Source organism: Oncorhynchus clarkii, chromosome 9 (genome assembly GCF_045791955.1).
Source record: "Oncorhynchus clarkii lewisi isolate Uvic-CL-2024 chromosome 9, UVic_Ocla_1.0, whole genome shotgun sequence".
NCBI lineage: Eukaryota > Metazoa > Chordata > Actinopteri > Salmoniformes > Salmonidae > Oncorhynchus > Oncorhynchus clarkii.
In genome coordinates, this window is record NC_092155.1 from 74,358,159 (window position 1) to 74,379,332 (window position 21,174).

Consider the following 21,174-nt stretch of genomic DNA (forward strand, 5'->3'; position numbering starts at 1 on the left):
ACACGGTGACTACCCGGTGACTCACATGGTGACTACCCGGTGACTACCCGGTGACTCACATGGTGACTACCCGGTGACTCACACGGTGACTACCCGGTGACTCACACAGTGACTACCCGGTGACTCACACAGTGACTACCCGGTGACTCACACAGTGACTACCCGGTGACTCACACAGTGACTACCCGGTGACTCACACAGTGACTACCCGGTGACTGACACAGTGACTACCCAGTGACTACCCGGTGACTCACATGGTGACTACCCGGTGACTACCCGGTGACTACCCGGTGACTCACACGGTGACTCACACGGTGACTCACATGGTGACTACCCGGTGACTACCATGGTGACTACCCGGTGACTATCCCAGCAAAAGAAAGGGGAGCGCTCAGATGTCTGCAATGATCTTGGAAGTTCAAAGATAAACAAAAAAGTGCTGATTGTGCAAATTTATTTATGTTTAATCAATAAAACATTTAAAGAAATAATACAGTTTACATGTTGTCAACAGTCAAAACCAATCTGTGTTTTGACACATAGTTACTCACACATCGGCTTTGTTGCTAAACAACCAACCCGTCTATGAATTGACAAAAAAAATATATGATTAAATGAAAGGTTAAATAGTTGAGTTTATTCTTCTCCCTCAGTCGGCCCTTGGTTGTTACTTGTGACGAGTCAGCCTAACGACCGTTATAAGGGCCATATCCACTGGACTCACTGGCAAGCTGCAGGCAATGAGAGAGAGAGAAAAAAATCTGACTGGTTGTTTATCTCTGTCTCACAGACAATGCATTTCGTTCAGCTTGAATTCGTCAGTGATAGAAAAAAAAGGCAGAGAAGCACCCAAACTCTTAGTAGATCAGCTATAATTTTAGGTTGCGTGATCTGAGTTGTGTGTGCGTGTGTGTGCTACTGTCACTCACGGCTATGGAGGACTTGATGGCCTGCAGCTGGAAGAAGACTCTTCCTCCTTCCTCTGGACACACCGTCCTCATCTCATCTTTGGACATCCCCAGTAGCAGGGCTCCGTTCAGCACGCTCAGGCTACGAACCGTTCTAATGACAACATAAAAGCTCTCATAAGCATAGAAAACACCACAACACCATCACAACAAGGTTGCTTAGCACAATGTTTTCCCATCCTCCAGTCTGTGGACCCTGTGGACTCTGTGGACCAGTGACGGTCCATGGCATGTTGATGACCGGTCCCTGAGTCAGTTTTACAGTGCTAGTAAGCAGAGCCACCAAGGAGGAAAGATCAGAGTTTGTTGTCCATGTCATTTCTTACATTTTGGAGAAGGCTTTGTATTCCAGCCAGGCTTTCACCTCTGCAGGTCTGGACTGCATGTTGAGGGGTGGAGGGGAGCGCACCTCCTGGCCCTCATCCCAGGGTCTCCCTCCATCCAGAGGCTCTAGAACGTTCTTAGCAACGTGACCCTCCTCGCCACGTTCATTACGGATCCTCCACCACTGCCCCGACTTGTCTACGACCTAGAAACACACAATTTACAACTTTAAATCACTTCTGTAGATCAACGTATGTTTATTTTCACAGATATATTTTCCTAATGTTGCAAAAACCATTTACATCCATTTTGTTATTCTGATTCTGGTTTGGTTGACATTCAAAAACCATTTACATCCATTTTGTTATTCTGATTCTGGTTTGGTTGACATTCAAAAACCATTTACATCCATTTTGTTATTTTGATTCTGGTTTGGTTGACATTCAAAAACCATTTACATCCATTTTGTTATTCTGATTCTGGTTTGGTTGACATTCAAAAACCATTTACATCCATTTTGTTATTCTGATTCTGGTTTGGTTGACATTCACTGCTATTCTTTTTTAATCCATATTCAGTCAGTGAGATGGAGGACATTTGTCAATGGCCTGTGTTCCTTATAGGAGCCATGGGATTAATCCTAACAGTCAGACACTCACCTGACCTTCCGCTCCCTTCATAATGCTCAGCTTCTGGTGGTTCAACCCTAACCCACCTGGACAAGCTCTCCCTTCATAATGCTCAGCTTCTGGTGGTTCAACCCTAACCCCCCTCTCCCTTCATAATACTCAGCTCCTGGTGGTTCAACCCTAACCCACCTGGACAAGCTCTCCCTTCATAATGCTCAGCTCCTGGGGGTTCAACCCTAACCCACCTCTCCCTTCATAATGCTCAGCTCCTGGGGGTTCAACCCTAACCCCCCTCTCCCTTCATAATGCTCAGCTCCTGGTGGTTCAACCCTAACCCACCTGGACAAGCTCTCCCTTCATAATGCTCAGCTCCTGGGGGTTCAACCCTAACCCACCTGGACAAGCTCTCCCTTCATAATGCTCAGCTCCTGGGGGTTCAACCCTAACCCACCTCTCCCTTCATAATGCTCAGCTCCTGGGGGTTCAACCCTAACCCCCCTCTCCCTTCATAATGCTCAGCTCCTGGTGGTTCAACCCTAACCCACCTGGACAAGCTCTCCCTTCATAATGCTCAGCTCCTGGGGGTTCAACCCTAACCCCCCTCTCCCTTCATAATGCTCAGCTCCTGGGGGTTCAACCCTAACCCCCCTCTCCCTTCATAATACTCAGCTCCTGGGGGTTCAACCCTAACCCCCCTCTCCATTCATAATGCGCAGCTCCTGGGGGTTCAACCATAACCCACCTGGACAACCTCTCCCTTCATAATGCTCAGCTCCTGGGGGTTCCTGGCCATAAAGTCATAGATCACACGCATCCTCACTGGGGCCAGCTGTGACGGTCAATGACAATAAATCATGAGAAACATAACGTAATAAAGACACAGTTTGAATGAATGTTTTGATGGATTCTGACGCTTCTGTCCTCGTCAGTCTTACCTCCTCAGGCCGTTGCATGTATTGGCTGTTACTCCTGCTCAACTGCCTGCCCTGAGAGAACAGAGGGGTCACCATGAGATAATGATATTTAACACTGCTTCTTATGGCTGAATCCTAATTTTAGATAATAAGTGATACGTGTACATAACTTTGAATTTTGGAGATTGGTGCAAAGAAATGTGAGTTAAATGCAAATATTGAATCTCAAATGAGGATTGGGGACCTTCACTGCTTTAACAAATGATTGAAATCCATATGGCATTTTATTAGATGTTATTATTGTTACCTCATCAGGCATCTGTTGCATCATTTCCTTTCTCAGGGGGATGTGCTGGCTGTTGCTCCTGCTCAGGCCCTGATTGGCTGCCGGTGGGACAGGCTGTGGCGGCTGCCAACCATCATAGAACTCTGGGTTGTAGGGCGGGATCATGTGACCGTCTGGCCATTTGGACCTGGTACAACAAACACAGGAAACCAATGAACACCTCCTACTGAAAACAAATAATCTCGCTGGCTAGTTGCTGACTCCAGCAAACAAGGCAGGCTTAAATCAACCATTCATTGTGCGGCAGGGTAGCCTAGTGGTTAGAGCGTTGGACTAGTAACCGGAAGGTTGCGAGTTCAAACCCCCGAGCTGACAAGGTACAAATCTGTCGTTCTGCCCCTGAACAGGCAGTTAACCCACTGTTCCCAGGCCGTCATTGAAAATAAGAATTTGTTCTTAACTGACTTGCCTGGTTAAATAAAGGTAAAAAAAAAAAAAAAAAAAAAAAAAAAAAATTGTATTTGATAGAAAACAAATACTGTTTGAACCCAGGTCTGACAGAAAGCGGATACTAATTGCACCCAGGACTGGTTATATACAGTTCCTAACAGGTAAACCAACCCAATATACACTACATGACCAAAGGTATGTGGACACCTGCTCGTCAAACATCTCATTCAAAAATCATGGGCATTAATATGTAGTTGGTCCCCCCTCTGCTGCTATAACAGCCTCCAATCTTCCAGGAAGGCTTTCCACTAGATGTTGGGACATTGCTGCAGGGACTTGCTTCCATTCAGCCACTAGAGCATTAGTGAGGTCGGGCACTGATGTTGGGCAATTCGTCCTCAACCGAACTTACAGGTGGCACAATGCATTCGTGCAGGTAGCATTCTCCTGGCATCCACCAAACCCAGATTCGTCCGTCGGATTGACAGATGGTGAGGCGTGATTCATCACTCCAGGGAATGCATTTCCACCTCTCCATTGGCAGCAAGCTTTACACCACTCCAGTCAACGCTTGGCTTTGCACTTGGTGATCTTAGTCTTGTGTGCGGCTGCTCTACCATGGAAACCCATTTCATGAAGCTCCCAACAAACAGTTCTTGTGTTGAGGTTTCTTCCAGAGGCAGTTTGGAACTCGGTAGTGAGTGTTGCAACCGAGGACAGACTATAGCACTCGGTGGTCCCGTTCTGTAAGATTGTTTGGCCTACCACTTTGCGACTGAGCCGTTCTTGCTCATAGGCATTTCCACTTCACTATAACAGCACTTACAGTTGACCGAAATTTGATTTAACTGACTTGTTGGAAAGGTGGTATCCAATGACAGTGCAACATTCAAAGTCACTGAGCTCTTCAGGAAAGCGATTCTAATGCCAATGTTTGTCTATGGAGATTGCATGGCTGTGTGCTCGATTTTATACACCTGTCAGCAACAGGTGTGGCTGAAATAGCCAAATCCACTACATTTGGAGGGGTGTCTAAGGGCAGCCATACATGGGCATGCTACGGCTGTCACCCAGGAGCCTTCACAGCTGGTCCAGTTAGTTAGAGGTTAGGGGTACTAAGGAAAGAGATAGGGGTACCTAGTTAGTTAGTTAGGGGTACTACGGAAAGGGATAGATGATACTTAGGGTTGGAATAGAGCTACTTAGGAAAGCAGAGGGGTCTCCAGAGCTAGTTGAAGGGATACCTGGGTATGTTCCAGCTGTCTACCAGCTAGCAGGGTGCTCCAGAACAGGTTGTTTTAGTTAGTGGTTAGGAGTAGTCAGGTAGGGGGAATAGGGTCACTCATGAAGTGGTTATGGGGTACTAAGGGTTGTTTACCTGGGGATGTTCCAGGAGTCTCCCAGGGCCCTCCATTTTTGGTCCTCCTCTGGGGTGACCACCTGGCTAAGCAAGATGAGTGCTGGCTCTGTTAGCAGGGGGGTTAGGACAGAGGGGGGCAGGTCAGGGGGGTAGTGGCACATCAACTGGAATAGAGACAATGACAGGAGGGAGGAATGAGTCATACAAATATCTAAACACTGTGGGACAGGTTTACCGGACAGTATCCTACATCCATTTTTGGATCTTATAAATTAATGAGATTTTCCCATTCATTCTTGAAGAATATTATTTATAAATGCCTCATGAGCTTAGTTCAGCTGTTGTACCCCATCAGAACCCCAAATATAAGTTTGTTTTACTCCAATGTTTGTAAATAATGTACATGTAAAAAAAACTAAGTATAGCCTCATAACATGGTTAAAACTATAATGTTGATATCATGGATGGTCCTATATAGCCTCATAACATGGTTAAAACTATAATGTTGATATCATGGATGGTCAGTCTTGTATAGCCTCATAACATGGTTAAACCTATAATGTTGATATCATGGATGGTCCTATATAGCCTCATAACATGGTTATAACTATAATGTTGATATCATGGATGGTCCTATATAGCCTCATAACATGGTTAAAACTATAATGTTGATATCATGGATGGTCCTATATAGCCTCATAACATGGTTATAACTATAATGTTGATATCGTGGATGGTCAGTCCTGTATAGCCTCATAACATGGCTAAACCTATAATGTTGATATCGTGGATGGTCAGTCCTGTATAGCCTCATAACATGGTTATAACTATAATGTTGATATCATGGATGGTCCTATATAGCCTCATAACATGGTTATAACTATAATGTTGATATCATGGATGGTCCTATATAGCCTCATAACATGGTTATAACTATAATGTTGATATCATGGATGATCCTATATAGCCTCATAACATGGTTAAAACTATAATGTTGATATCATGGATGGTCCTATATAGCCTCATAACATGGTTAAAACTATAATGTTGATATCATGGATGGTCCTATATAGCCTCATAACATGGTTAAAACTATAATGTTGATATCATGGATGGTCCTATATAGCCTCATAACATGGTTATAACTATAATGTTGATATCGTGGATGGTCAGTCCTGTATAGCCTCATAACATGGCTAAACCTATAATGTTGATATCATGGATGGTCAGTCCTATATAGCCTCATAACATGGTTATAACTATAATGTTGATATCATGGATGGTCAGTCCTGTATAGCCTCATAACATGGTTATAACTATAATGTTGATATCATGGATGGTCAGTCCTTGCATCCATAGCTCTATCTATTAATCTGATAGTGGTTGTATTTCTCCAGGCCCCTCCCTCGGCTTTTAACCAAAAACAGAGGATGGGTATCAGCTTTGTTATTGTTTCAATTAAGGACTCTAGCTTCAAGCCTACTCTTGAATTAAAAGACAAATGAATCAGTCCAGGAGTAGCCTAGGCAACGGGTCCCATATCCTTCTTAGTCGTGGCTGCTTGGTGCTACAGACAGATGCTCACCATGCCCAGAGTGGAGAAGAGAATGTGGACAAAGTCAGCAGCGCTAGGGTTCTGGATCTCTCCATTCAGCTTTCCCTGTAACAGAAAAGGACCAATGGCGACGGTGCTTACTCAGCACAAGAACCAATGAGGCACACATTCCAATTTTTTTTAAAGTTCAGCAATAATGGGCTGTGTTGCAATCGGTACTGTAAAGCAGAGTTTCCCCAAACACACCCCAGGAAACTAAACCCCTGAGTTGTACAGAGTAATTCAACAGCATACTTTATTTTCAGGTAATATGATAATACCATTATGTCTGATTAATGATATGAAATTATAGAAAACCTGAGGTTAATTAAATCAACACTTAGTTCAAGTGAACGTCTGACATCGTATGATTTCTGATAGGAGGTAAACATACCAGCAGGTTGAATCCATACTTGATTTTCTGAAGACAGACAACAAACTCCTCCCAATGTGGCAAGTTGTCAGCTACAGAAATAGACAAATTATTATTTTCCAGTATAGAAACCCAAGCAAATCTGTTATAAATATTTCTGCAGAGCATCAGTCCTTTACCCTGGTATCAGTCCTTTACCCTGGTATCAGTCCTTTACCCTGGTATCAGTCCTTTAGTCTAGTATCAGTCCTTTAGTCTAGTATCAATCCTTTACCCTGGTATCAGTCCTTTACCCTGGTATCAGTCCTTTAGTCTAGTATCAGTCCTTTAGTCTAGTATCAATCCTTTAGTCTAGTATCAATCCTTTACCCTGGTATCAGTCCTTTACCCTGGTATCAGTCCTTTACCCTGGTATCAGTCCTTTACCCTGGTATCAGTCCTTTACCCTAGTATCAGTCCTTTAGTCCTTTACCCTAGTATCAGTCCTTTACCCTAGTACCAGTCCTTTACCCTGGTATCAGTCCTTTACCCTAGTATCAGTCCTTTAGTCTAGTATCAGTCCTTTAGTCTAGTATCAGTCCTTTAGTCTAGTATCAATCCTTTACCCTGGTATCAGTCCTTTACCCTGGTATCAGTCCTTTACCCTGGTATCAGTCCTTTACCCTAGTATCAGTCCTTTACCCTGGTATCAGTCCTTTACCCTAGTATCAGTCCTTTACCCTGGTATCAGTCCTTTACCCTAGTATCAGTCCTTTACCCTGGTATCAGTCCTTTAGTCTAGTATCAGTCCTTTAGTCTAGTATCAATCCTTTACCCTGGTATCAGTCCTTTACCCTGGTATCAGTCCTTTAGTCTAGTATCAGTCCTTTAGTCTAGTATCAATCCTTTAGTCTAGTATCAATCCTTTACCCTGGTATCAGTCCTTTACCCTGGTATCAGTCCTTTACCCTGGTATCAGTCCTTTACCCTGGTATCAGTCCTTTACCCTAGTATCAGTCCTTTAGTCCTTTACCCTAGTATCAGTCCTTTACCCTAGTACCAGTCCTTTACCCTGGTATCAGTCCTTTACCCTAGTATCAGTCCTTTAGTCTAGTATCAGTCCTTTAGTCTAGTATCAGTCCTTTAGTCTAGTATCAATCCTTTACCCTGGTATCAGTCCTTTACCCTGGTATCAGTCCTTTACCCTGGTATCAGTCCTTTACCCTAGTATCAGTCCTTTACCCTGGTATCAGTCCTTTACCCTAGTATCAGTCCTTTACCCTGGTATCAGTCCTTTACCCTAGTATCAGTCCTTTATCCTAGTATCAGTCCTTTAGTCTAGTATCAGTCCTTTAGTCTAGTATCAATCCTTTACCCTGGTATCAGTCCTTTACCCTAGTATCAGTCCTTTACCCTGGTATCAGTCCTTTACCCTAGTATCAGTCCTTTACCCTGGTATCAGTCCTTTACCCTAGTATCAGTCCTTTACCCTAGTATCAGTCCTTTACCCTAGTATCAGTCCTTTACCCTGGTATCAGTCCTTTACCCTAGTATCAGTCCTTTAGTCCTTTACCCTAGTATCAGTCCTTTACCCTAGTATCAGTCCTTTACCCTAGTATCAGTCCTTTACCCTAGTATCAGTCCTTTACCCTAGTCTCAGTCCTTTACCCTAGTATCAGTCCTTTACCCTGGTATCAGTCCTTTACCCTGGTATCAGTCCTTTACCCTGGTATCAGTCCTTTACCCTAGTATCAGTCCTTTACCCTAGTCTCAGTCCTTTACCCTAGTATCAGTCCTTTACCCTAGTATCAGTCCTTTACCCTAGTATCAGTCCTTTACCCTAGTATCAGTCCTTTACCCTAGTATCAGTCCTTTACCCTAGTATCAGTCCTTTACCCTAGTATCAGTCCTTTACCCTAGTATCAGTCCTTTAGTCCTTTACCCTAGTATCAGTCCTTTACACTAGTGTTTCCTGGCCTCATGCTAATTTCCCGTCACTCATTGTCATGTTTGGCTTGACATTAACTGTAATGGAGTTGGCAAGAGCACAAACAGATCTGGGACCAGGCTAACTGGCAAGAGAAAACAGATCTGGGACCAGGCTAACTGGCAAGAGAAAACAGATCTGGGACCAGGCTAACTGGCAAGAGAAAACAGATCTGGGACCAGGCTAACTGCCAACAAACAGGTCTGGGACCAGGCTAACTGTCAACAAACAGGTCTGGGACCAGGCTAACTGGCTACAAACAGGTCTGGGACCAGGCTAACTGGCAACAAACAGGTCTGGGACCAGGCTAACTGGCAACAAACAGGTCTGGGACCAGGCTAACTGTCAACAAACAGGTCTGGGACCAGGCTAACGGGCAACAAACAGGTCTGGGATCAGGCTAACTGGCAACAAACAGGGCTGGGACCAGGCTAACTGGCAACAAACAGGTCTGGGACCAGGCTAACTGGCAACAAACAGGTCTGAGACCAGGCTAACTGGCAACAAACAGGTCTGGGACCAGGCTAACGGGCAACAAACAGGTCTGGGACCAGACTAACTGCCAACAAACAGTTCTGGGACCAGGCTAACTGCCAACAAACAGTTCTGGGACTAGGCTAACTGGCAACAAACAGTTCTGGGACCAGGCTAACTGCCAACAAACAGTTCTGGGACCAGGTTAACTGGCTACAAACAGGTCTGGGACCAGGCTAACTGTCAACAAACAGGTCTGGGACCAGGCTAACTGGCTACAAACAGATCTGGGACCAGGCTAACTGGCTACAAACAGATCTGGGACCAGGCTAACTGGCTACAAACAGATCTGGGACCAGGCTAACTGGCTACAAACAGATCTGGGACCAGGCTAACTGGCTACAAACAGATCTGGGACCAGGCTAACTGGCTACAAACAGGTCTGGGACCAGGCTAACTGGCTACAAACAGATCTGGGACCAGGCTAACTGGCTACAAACAGATCTGGGACCAGTGTTTCCGAAGCTGATTGAAGATAAATTTGACTTAAATCACCGTTTGGCTTTGAGCTTTTCTTCTTCTTGTTCTTCTTGTTGTTCTTCTCTTCATGAGGAGCGGCTACTTTCCCCATGAAGAGCTCCACGTCGTTCAGCACATGGTTTAAAATTTCCTACACAGACAAATAATGTACGAACATCGAATGACTGAGAAACACTTGTAAATGTACTCTAAAATGTGTAGCCGGGAGTCCAAACAGAATAGCACTTAAAGTCTGGTATAACAGGTTAGGGAACAGATGGCCTGGTTTAACCAGACAAAACAATGCACTTAAAGTCTGGTATAACAGGTTAGGGAACAGATGGCCTGGTTTAACCAGACAGAACAATGCACTTAAAGTCTGGTATAACAGGTTAGGGAACAGATGGCCTGGTTTAACCAGACAAAACAATGCACTTAAAGTCTGGTATAACAGGTTAGGGAACAGATGGCCTGGTTTAACCAGACAGAACAATGCACTTAAAGTATGGTATAATAGGCTAGGGTCTGAGGGTGAGGCTGGGTCTAAGACTGGGTCTCAGGGTGAGGCTGGGTCTGAGGGTGAGGCGTTAGGGTGTTGGGTTGTGTAACAGACATGGTACTGACAACATTCCTATATGTGTGTCAGTGTATTTGGGGCTGAGGCTGGCGGTGAGGGGTTAGGGTGTTGGGTTGTGTAACAGACATGGTACTGACAACATTCCTCTATGTGTGTCAGTGTATTTGGGGCTGAGGCTGGCGGTGAGGGGTTAGGGTGTTGGGTTGTGTAACAAGACACGGTACTGACCACATTCCTCTCTGTGTGTCAGTGTATTTGGGGCTGAGGCTGGCGGTGAGGGGTTAGGGTGTTGGGTTGTGTAACAAGACACAGTACTGACCACATTCCTCTCTGTGTCAGTGTATTGAGGCTGGGGTTGGCGAGGCTCTTGGTCTCTAGCTCCGTACTGCAGTGACCCTCCGTATACCTCCGGACTGTGCAGGGGCTCCTGTAGTGGGCTGTAGACTGGAGGGGGAGGGAAGCTCTCTGGAAACACACACGGATAAAGACAGATCTCAACTTCTGGCATTAAACTCCATTGTTGTAGTGAAGCATAAAAGGAAAATCCTTGCCACCTTCTCCAAACTCATTGGAGGAGAAGGTCTGAAGGGAGAGACCTTGGCACCTCTCCTTTAATGCAAAGGAATGGAGGAATCAAGGACAGGATGAATCAAGGACAGGAGGAATCAAGGAAAGGAGGAATCAAGGAAAGGAGGAATCAAGGAAAGGAGGAATCAAGGACAGGAGGAATCAAGGAAAGGAGGAATCAAGGAAAGGAGGAATCAAGGAAAGGAGGGATCAAGGACAGGAGGAATCAAGGACAGGATGAATCAAGGACAGGATGAATCAAGGACAGGATGAATCAAGGACAGGAGGAATCAAAGATTTGACGCCTTGTAAACTTTTCAGACAAAGCTAAAGACTGACCATAGTCCCTGCCATTTCTGTTGTTGTACACCGGGGCGGTGCGGTCAGGGGGAGGAGGGGTCCTCTCCTGCAGCATCATGGGAGGAGCAGGACCAATGGGCCAGAAGCCATTCCCATTCGCCTGTTGACCGATGATGTTCTCCAGATTACTCCTGAGAAAGAGAGAGGTTTAGTGTGTGTGTGTGTGTGTGTGTGTGTGTGTGTGCGTGTGTTCTGATGTCGTACTTGTGTCTGCTTGGTTCTCTGCGAGGTTCAGGAGGAGGAGCATTGGCGTTGTGTTGGACAGCCTTGTCCAGGTCTTCTCTGATATGCTCTGCCTAAAGGAACAGACAGAACAATCTCCTATTTACACAGGTTAGTCTCATTAAGACACTGCTAGGTGACAACAGGTGGAGAATTAGTACTGTGTTGGACAGCCCTGTCCAGGTCTCTGATGGGTTCTGCCTAGAGGGACAGATAGCACCACTCGGTCTCAGGATAACTTATACACTACACCACTACATCCAGGGGATGGAATAGAGTTTGAGGAGGAACTCATGGAGCACAGGTCCCAATGTGAAATCATTTTGACATGACTAAATACATAAATGGTACTATGAGCTGAATTCTTGCTATTTTCACAGTGGTGAATTCTGAGTGATTTTTTAAATTTATTTTATTTATTTTTTACTAATTCCATCCCTGATTATCCAAGATCCAACCAAAAGGTTAAGAAATATTATATCCACTCGTTCACTGATGTTTCCCCAAAGTTAGATAGTGGGATGAAACACACTTCACATCTCTACCCAAACAAAAATAGGCATCTGTTGATTAACTTGTCGGTTTTAGCTGGTTATGGTGAAATCTGTCGGTTTTAGCTGGTTATGGTGAAATCTGTCGGTTTTAGCTGGTTATGGTGAAATCTGTCGGTTTTAGCTGGTTATGGTGAAATCTGTCGGTTTTAGCTGGTTATGGTGAAATCTGTCGGTTTTAGCTGAGATTATGGTGAAATCTGTATCTTGTCGGTTGTAGCTGAGATTATGGTGAAATCTGTATCTTGTCGGTTGTAGCTGAGGTTATGGTGAAATCTGTATCTTGTCGGTTGTAGCTGAGATTATGGTGAAATCTGTCGGTTTTAGCTGAGATTATGGTGAAATCTGTCGGTTTTAGCTGGTTATGGTGAAATCTGTCGGTTTTAGCTGGTTATGGTGAAATCTGTCGGTTTTAGCTGGTTATGGTGAAATCTGTATCTTGTCGGTTGTAGCTGAGATTATGGTGAAATCTGTCGGTTTTAGCTGAGATTATGGTGAAATCTGTCGGTTTTAGCTGGTTATGGTGAAATCTGTCGGTTTTAGCTGGTTATGGTGAAATCTGTCGGTTTTAGCTGGTTATGGTGAAATCTGTATCTTGTCGGTTTTAGCTGAGATTATGGTGAAATCTGTATCTTGTCGGTTGTAGCTGAGGTTATGGTGAAATCTGTGAGGCTGGGGGTGAGGCTGGGGTGAAATCTGTATCTTGTCGGTTGTAGCTGAGGTTATGGTGAAATCTGTAACTTGTAGGTTGTAGCTGAGGTTATGGTGAAATCTGTAACTTGTCCATGTGCAGTGACGTTAGGCTGGTGGAATCTGTCTCACTCACCCCGACCTCCTCACACTGGAACATAAAGACTTGAGGGATGCGCCTGTTGCGTTCCTGGACCATAACAGTGAGCAGGGAGTTGTAGGCACAAGTGTCCAACACAGCCTTGGTCTGAACTACACTTCCCAGAGGCACATACTCCAGCTCTGCCTGTAGAGAGAACAGAGGGGTAGGGAGAAGGTGAGTAGGGAGTTGTAGGCACAGGTGTCCAACACAGCCTTGGTCTGAAGTACACTTCCCAGAGGCACATACTCCAGCTCTGCCTGTAGAGAGAACAGAGGGGTAGGGAGAAGGTGAGTAGGGAGTTGTAGGCACAGGTGTCCAACACAGCCTTGGTCTGAACTACACTTCCCAGAGGCACATACTCCAGCTCTGCCTGTAGAGAGAACAGAGGGGTAGGGAGAAGGTGAGTAGGGAGTTGTAGGCACAGGTGTCCAACACAGCCTTGGTCTGAACTACACTTCCCAGAGGCACATACTCCAGCTCTGCCTGTAGAGAGAACAGAGGGGTAGGGAGAAGGTGAGTAGGTAGTTGTAGGCACAGGTGTCCAACACAGCCTTGGTCTGAACTACACTTCCCAGAGGCACTGACTCTGCCTCTAGAGAGAACTTATGCCGCATTTACGTGCTAGTCGGGAACTCTGAAACTTGCTAGCTGGTCGAAAGCAGCACGTGTAAAACTACCACCAGTCCGTTAGCAAGTCGGAAACGTCAGAGTTTCCTAGCGTGTGAACGTGGCAAAAGTCACACAGCGTGACTTCATGAGATTGCCTGGACACCGATGAGGTCAAGCTAATACAAGTTATGCAATACCCAATATCACTGTATTTCCAATGGACATCATTATGGTGTTCCAAACCCATCCCCCTCTATAGTACACATGAATAAAGGGAACTGAACTTTGACCTCCACAGGATGAGTGTTGTTTGTCACCAGCATTCGACACAGACAGGAACAATACAGACACAGGCGTACGATAGACTGACACGTCTGTTTCACTGACAGTGCATCTATTACAGAGACAGTACCTTGGTCTCCATATACAAACAACAATAGATACGTTGTACGTTGTCTAGAGACAGGTGACAGGTTGGCTACCTTGGTCTCAATGTCGTTGAGCTGAAGGTATCCTCCCTGGACCTCCAGGATCACCTCCTGCCCCCAGACACGGCCCTTAGCCTCCAGCCTCTGCAGCCTGGTCACACAGTCATCCAAGTTGCGCACCTCCTGGCCGTCCAACTCACACGTAAACAGGTGCTAGGATAGAATGTGAGACAGGTAGTGTTAAGAGGAGTTATAGGGAGACATGACTCTTATTCCACATGACAGATAATCATACAAGAGCCACCACAATACATTTCAATCTGAATGTTCAGAATTTAACCTTACCTCCACCCTGTACTGAAAGTTGTCAGGTTGGTTGTTCATCGTTTCAGAATACTCCTTCCTTTGCACTGAAAGATTGAATTTAACCATTAGGCCTAGCGTTTACTGAAAGATTGAATTAAACCAATTGACTTAGCGCTTACTGAAATATTGAATTGAACCAATAGGCTTAGTGGTAAACATGATTGGAGGTGTGAACTATGAACTCACTGTATATGGACTTGGCACTGGGTCTGGTCATACTGGACCTCTGAGAGGGGGGATCCACCTGAGGGAACCCTCTGCAACACACACCCATTACTAACTCCACTGTTGTACTCATAGGCCAATACAACATTACTTGTTTGCCATCTGACACTAGATCAACAAGCATCTGTAGAGTGCAGTACGTTAGCAATGTTTAGATCAACTAACACTAAAAGGAAGTGTTAGGATTGCCACTCAAATATAAATGTATCGTTTATATAGCAAAAGGGAGTGTGTAGTTTATATACAGTCCGTTTCCTGAGGACGCCCATGATATATAAGGAGGCTGATCGTATCACTACTGTCTTTCCTTGAACGGATCTAGCAACCCACTTAATAATCAAGACGGTGAGGATACAGGTGTGATACTGTACCTTGGTTGAGAGGGAAACGGCACGCTATTGTTCCTGAACATTTTTTATTTCTTTTTTTGAATCGTGACGTCACCAATCTGCAAAGGGCAAAGGTCATGGTAGTGTATCAGCAGGTGAAACAGGTGTGTGACCGTGGCCTGCTTTGATCACAGGTCAGGAAAGAGAGGAAAGAGATGTACAGGGAACCAGCCATAGAAAACAGAAGTACCACGAGTCACAGAACGATGATCATTCAGCTCTAGTTCTATAGAAGCTCACACACACACACACACACACACACACACACACACACACACACACACACCTTTATTTCTGACTGAGTGATCAGTCTTACAAGCCAACAGTTATTAGGAATCCAGAAATGTGCCAATTCTGCTGACTTAGTCAAAAAAGGAAACCAAGAAGTTACACATACACTTTGCATCAGTCAGACACTAGTTAATCACTACCAAGTATAAAGAATATAAAACCATGCTATCACCTCTGTTCACACACCAGTACATATCCCATACAACAGGTGAAGGGGTTTTTAAGGTGAAATAGCTCAGATAAACATGTTGACAAGAGAGCAAGTCATGAATGAAGTAATTCTTGAAATGTGAAGTGATTGTCATTGATAGTTGGCCTAGAAATCAAGGTAATATTTCAGGTCTAATCATTCCCGTCGCAGAACATTTGGACAGCAATACAAATAGACTGATAAAAGGCTTGTAAAAAAAAGGGCAAGACCTCAAAACACACCTCAATGTTCTATTCAGTCAGCAGCTGACACACCTCAATGTTCTATTCAGTCAGCAGCCGACATACCTCAATGTTCTATTCAGTCAGCAGCTGACACACCTCAATGTTCTATTCAGTCAGCAGCTGACACACCTCAATGTTCTATTCAGTCAGCAGTTCTATTCAGTCAGCAGCTGACACACCTCAATGTTCTATTCAGTCAGCAGTTCTATTCAGTCAGCAGCTGACACACCTCAATGTTCTATTCAGTCAGCAGCTGACACACCTCAATGTTCTATTCAGTCAGCAGCTGACACACCTCAATGTTCTATTCAGTCAGCAGCTGACATACCTCAATGTTCTATTCAGTCAGCATCTGACATACCTCGATGTTCTATTCAGTCAGCAGCTGACACACCTCAATGTTCTAGTCAGTCAGCAGCTGACACACCTCAATGTTCTAGTCGGTCAGAAGCTGACACACCTCAATGTTCTATTCGGTCAGCAGCTGACACACCTCAATGTTCTATTCAGTCAGCAGCTGACACACCTCAATGTTCTATTCAGTCAGCAGCTGACATCCCTCAATGTTCTATTCAGTCAGCAGTTCTATTCAGTCAGCAGCTGACACACCTCGATGTTCTATTCAGTCAGCAGCTGGCATACCTCAATGTTCTATTCAGTCAGCAGTTCTATTCAGTCAGCAGCTGACACGCCTCGATGTTCTATTCAGTCAGCAGCTGACACACCTCAATGTTCTATTCAGTCAGCATCTGACACACCTCAATGTTCTATTCAGTCAGCAGCTGACACACCTCAATGTTCTATTCAGTCAGCAGCTGACACACCTCCAATGTTCTATTCAGTCAGCATCTGACACACCTCAATGTTCTATTCAGTCAGCAGCTGACACACCTCAATGTTCTATTCAGTCAGCAGCTGACATCCCTCAATGTTCTATTCAGTCAGCAGTTCTATTCAGTCAGCAGCTGACACACCTCAATGTTCTATTCAGTCAGCAGCTGACATACCTCAATGTTCTATTCAGTCAGCAGCTGACACACCTCAATGTTCTATTCAGTCAGCAGCTGACACACCTCAATGTTCTATTCAGTCAGCAGTTCTATTCAGTCAGCAGCTGACACACCTCAATGTTCTATTCAGTCAGCAGTTCTATTCAGTCAGCAGCTGACACACCTCAATGTTCTATTCAGTCAGCAGCTGACACACCTCAATGTTCTATTCAGTCAGCAGCTGACATACCTCAATGTTCTATTCAGTCAGCAGCTGACATACCTCAATGTTCTATTCAGTCAGCATCTGACATACCTCGATGTTCTATTCAGTCAGCAGCTGACACACCTCAATGTTCTAGTCAGTCAGCAGCTGACACACCTCAATGTTCTAGTCGGTCAGAAGCTGACACACCTCAATGTTCTATTCGGTCAGCAGCTGACACACCTCAATGTTCTATTCAGTCAGCAGCTGACACACCTCAATGTTCTATTCAGTCAGCAGCTGACATCCCTCAATGTTCTATTCAGTCAGCAGTTTTATTCAGTCAGCAGCTGACACGCCTCGATGTTCTATTCAGTCAGCAGCTGACACACCTCAATGTTCTATTCAGTCAGCATCTGACACACCTCAATGTTCTGTTCAGTCAGCAGCTGACACACGTCAATGTTCTATTCAGTTAGCAGCTGACACACCTCAATGTTCTATTCAGTCAGCAGCTGACATACCTCAATGTTCTATTCAGTCAGCAGCTGACACACCTCGATGTTCTATTCAGTTAGCGGTTCTATTCAGTCAGCAGCTGACATACCTCAATGTTCTATTCAGTCAGCAGCCGACATACCTCAATGTTCTATTCAGTCAGCAGCTGACATACCTCAATGTTCTATTCAGTCAGCAGCTGACATACCTCAATGTTGTTTTCAGTCAGCAGCTGACATACCTCAATGTTCTATTCAGTCAGCAGTTCTATTCAGTCAGCAGCTGACACACCTCAATGTTCTATTCAGTCAGCAGCTGACATACCTCAATGTTCTATTCAGTCAGCAGCTGACACACCTCAATGTTCTATTCAGTCAGCAGCTGACATACCTCAATGTTCTATTCAGTCAGCAGCTGACACACCTCGATGTTCTATTCAGTCAGCATCTGACACACCTCAATGTTCTATTCAGTCAGCAGCTGACACACCTCAATGTTCTATTCAGTCAGCAGTTCTATTCAGTCAGCAGCTGACACACCTCAATGTTCTATTCAGTCAGCAGCTGACACACCTCAATGTTCTATTCAGTCAGCAGCTGACATACCTCAATGTTCTATTCAGTCAGCAGCTGACACACCTCAATGTTCTATTCAGTCAGCAGCTGACACACCTCGACGTTCTATTCAGTCAGCATCTGACATACCTCAATGTTCTATTCATTCAGCAGCTGACACACCTCAATGTTCTATTCAGTCAGCAGTTCTATTCAGTCAGCAGCTGACACATAATGTTCTATTCAGTCAGCAGCTGACACACCTCGATGTTGTATTCAGTCAGCAGACAGTCTTCCTCCTTTAAAAAGGGTTGTGTGTATGTGAAACTGACCTAAGGAAAAAGGTAGGCTTAGTCCCAGCTCACCTTGCCAGGTACCACCACAGTAGCTGACATCACAGTAATATATCAACCAGTTCATAACACATTTACTACCTTCCAGGTGATAATAAAAAAACATTTCCCTACTGGCAAAAAAAGATGTGGTCACAAAATCAATATTTACTAATACAGATATCAGTAATAAATATAAAAATGTTGATTCTGTAACAGAGCTAAACAAATTCAGACTGCAGTATACACCACAGTCAGAAAGTATTCAGACCCCTTAGACTTTTCCACATTTTGTTACGTTACAGACTCATTCTAAAATGTATTCAAATCAGTTTTTTTTCCCTTCCTTCATCAATTTTGGGGTGGCAGGTGGCCTAGTGGTTAGAGCGTTGGGCTAGTAACCGAAAGGTTGCTAGATCAAATCCCCGAGCTGACAAGGTAAAAATCTGTCGTTCTGCCCCTTGAACAAGGCAGTTTACCCACTGTTCCTAGGCCGTCATTGTAAATAAGAATTTGTTCTTAACCGACTTGCCTTTTTAAAAAGGATAAATAAATAAAAACCTATCTATCCCAAACACACAATACTGAATAATGACAGAGCAGTTTTAGAAACGTTAGCTAATTCATTACAAATAAACAGAAATGTTACATTTACATAAGTATTCAGATCAGAAACACATTTGGCAGCGATTACAGCCTCGAGTGTATGACGATACAAGCTTGGCACATCTGTATTTGTGGATTTGCTCCCATTCTTCTTCGCAGATCATCTTAAGCTTTGTCCGGTTGGTTGGGGAGAGTCGCTGCACAGCTATTTTCAGGTCTCTCCAGAGATGTTCGATCAAGTTCAAATCCGGGCTCTGGCTAGGACATTCAGAGACTTGTCCTGAAGCCACTCCTGCGTTGTCTTGGCTGTGTGCTTAGGGTTGATGTCCTGTTGGAAGGTGAACCTTCGCCCCAGTCTGAGGTCCTGAGCGCTCTGGAGCAGGTTTTCATCAAGGATCTCTCTGTACTTTGCTCCGTTCATCTTTCCCTTGATCCTGACTAGACTTTCAGTCCCTGCCGCTGAAAAACATCCCCACAGCATGATGCTGCCACCACCTTGCTTCACCGTAGGGATGGTGCCAGGTTTCCTTCAGACGTGACGCTTGGCATTCAGGCTAAAGAGTTCAATCTTGGTTTCATCAGACCAAATAATCTTGTTTCTCATGGTCTGAGAGTCTTTTAGGTGACATTTGTCCGGGTTAGAGGAGGGATGTCCTTGTCCCATCGGGCACTAGCGACTCCTGTGGCGGGCGCAGTGCACGCTGACACGGTTGCCAGGTGTACGGTGTTCCCTCTGATACATTGGTGGGGCTGGCTTCCGGGTTAAGTGGGCATTGTCAAGAAGCAGTGCAGCTTGGTTGGGTTGTGTTTCGGAGTACTCATGGCTCTCGACCTTCGCCTGTCCCGAGTCCGTATGGGAGTTGCAGTGATGAGACAAGACTAACTACCAATTGGAAACCACGAAATTGGGGAGAAAAGGGGGTAAAAAAAAAAAAATATGTAAATACATTTTTAAAAAGATGGGAGAACCTTCCAGAAGGACAACCATCTCCACAGAGGATCTCTAAAGCTGTCAGTGGTGATTGGGTTCTTGGTCACCACCGTGAACAAGGCCCTTCTCTCCCGATTGCTCAGTTTGGCCGGGCGGCCAAACTTCTTCCAGTTAGGAACGATGAAGGCCACTGTGTTCTTGGGGACCTGTTGACAATTTTTTAGTATCCTTCCCCAGATCTGTGCCTTGACACAATCCTGTCTCAGAGCTCTACGGACAATTCCTTCAACCTCATGGCTTGGTTTTCACTCCAACATGCACTGTCAACTGTGTGACCATATATAGACAGGTTTGTGCCTTTCCAAATCATGTCCAATCAATAGAATTTACCACAGGTGGACTCCAATCAAGTTGTAGAAAACATCTCAAGGTCGATCAATGGAAACAGGATGCACCTGAGCTCAATTTCAAATCTCATAGCAAATTGTCTGAATACTTATGTAAATAAGGTATTTCTGATTTTTATTTGTAATACATTTGCAAACATTTCTAAAAACCTGTTTTCCCCTTTGTCATTATGGGGTATTGTGATGTCATTATGGGGTATTGTGTGTAGATTGATGAGAATTTAAAAAAAATCTATTTTAGAATAAGGCTGTAATGTAACAAAATGTGGAAAAAGTAAAGGGGTCTGAATACTTTCCAAATGCACTGTACATTAATAACTTTATTCCAAAGCTTATTGTTCTGCCTTGGTCTCTCTCGCATTTCCACATTACTGTATCTTTATACCTCAGACATTTCCGTACATATATACAGAGTCTCTTAAGCATTTCTTTAGATGAAGTCCAATATTATTACCTGTGAATGTAGCCTGTGTCCTCTTGAGTTCACTGTTCCATGAGCAAGCCTCTTATAATCCAATAGTGGCATACATATTCCAAGACAAGCTTCCGACACAATCGTCAGGTACAAAAGAAAAGACAAATATTATCCTTGACTTCCTGCTTGGAAACGCCAAGGTCAAAGTCCACCTGCAAGGGTGTATTCAGTGAGGTGAACATTTCACGTTGATCAGAAACATAACCAGAGCTTGTGTCTGTCCTTCTATTACGTAGTCATATCTGTCCCAACACATTCCCATCGCTAACATTACACACTCCTGACCAGGTCCCAGCAGTGACGGAGAACGGCCAGCCCCACAGATAAAGTGCGTCCCAAACGGCATACTTTATAGTACACTACTTACGACCAGGGCCCATAGGGCGTCATAGGGGACCATAGGCCCTAGTTTTTATAAGGGTCATTAAAGGCTTGATGGAAAGCAAGTTTTGTACATTATGAGTCCAA

The 21,174-nt window shown here is 44.5% G+C and overlaps 1 protein-coding gene across 1 annotated transcript; it reads right to left on the bottom strand.

Moving 5' to 3' along the window:
• Positions 1-552: 552 nt before the first annotated feature.
• Positions 553-20,766, bottom strand: LOC139417412 (EPS8 signaling adaptor L3b). Its single transcript, XM_071166686.1, has 19 exons — positions 20,686-20,766; positions 14,966-15,042; positions 14,556-14,626; positions 14,349-14,413; positions 14,058-14,216; positions 12,961-13,110; positions 11,566-11,657; positions 11,341-11,492; positions 10,754-10,899; positions 9,894-10,008; positions 6,920-6,990; positions 6,517-6,591; positions 4,950-5,095; positions 3,143-3,308; positions 2,857-2,907; positions 2,664-2,750; positions 1,295-1,497; positions 930-1,062; positions 553-731 (listed from the first exon to the last, which is right to left on the bottom strand). The coding sequence occupies exons 2-19, from the start codon at positions 15,004-15,006 to the stop codon at positions 687-689; spliced, it is 1,968 nt and encodes a 655-aa protein (XP_071022787.1). The 5' UTR covers positions 15,007-15,042; positions 20,686-20,766; the 3' UTR covers positions 553-686.
• Positions 20,767-21,174: the final 408 nt, after the last annotated feature.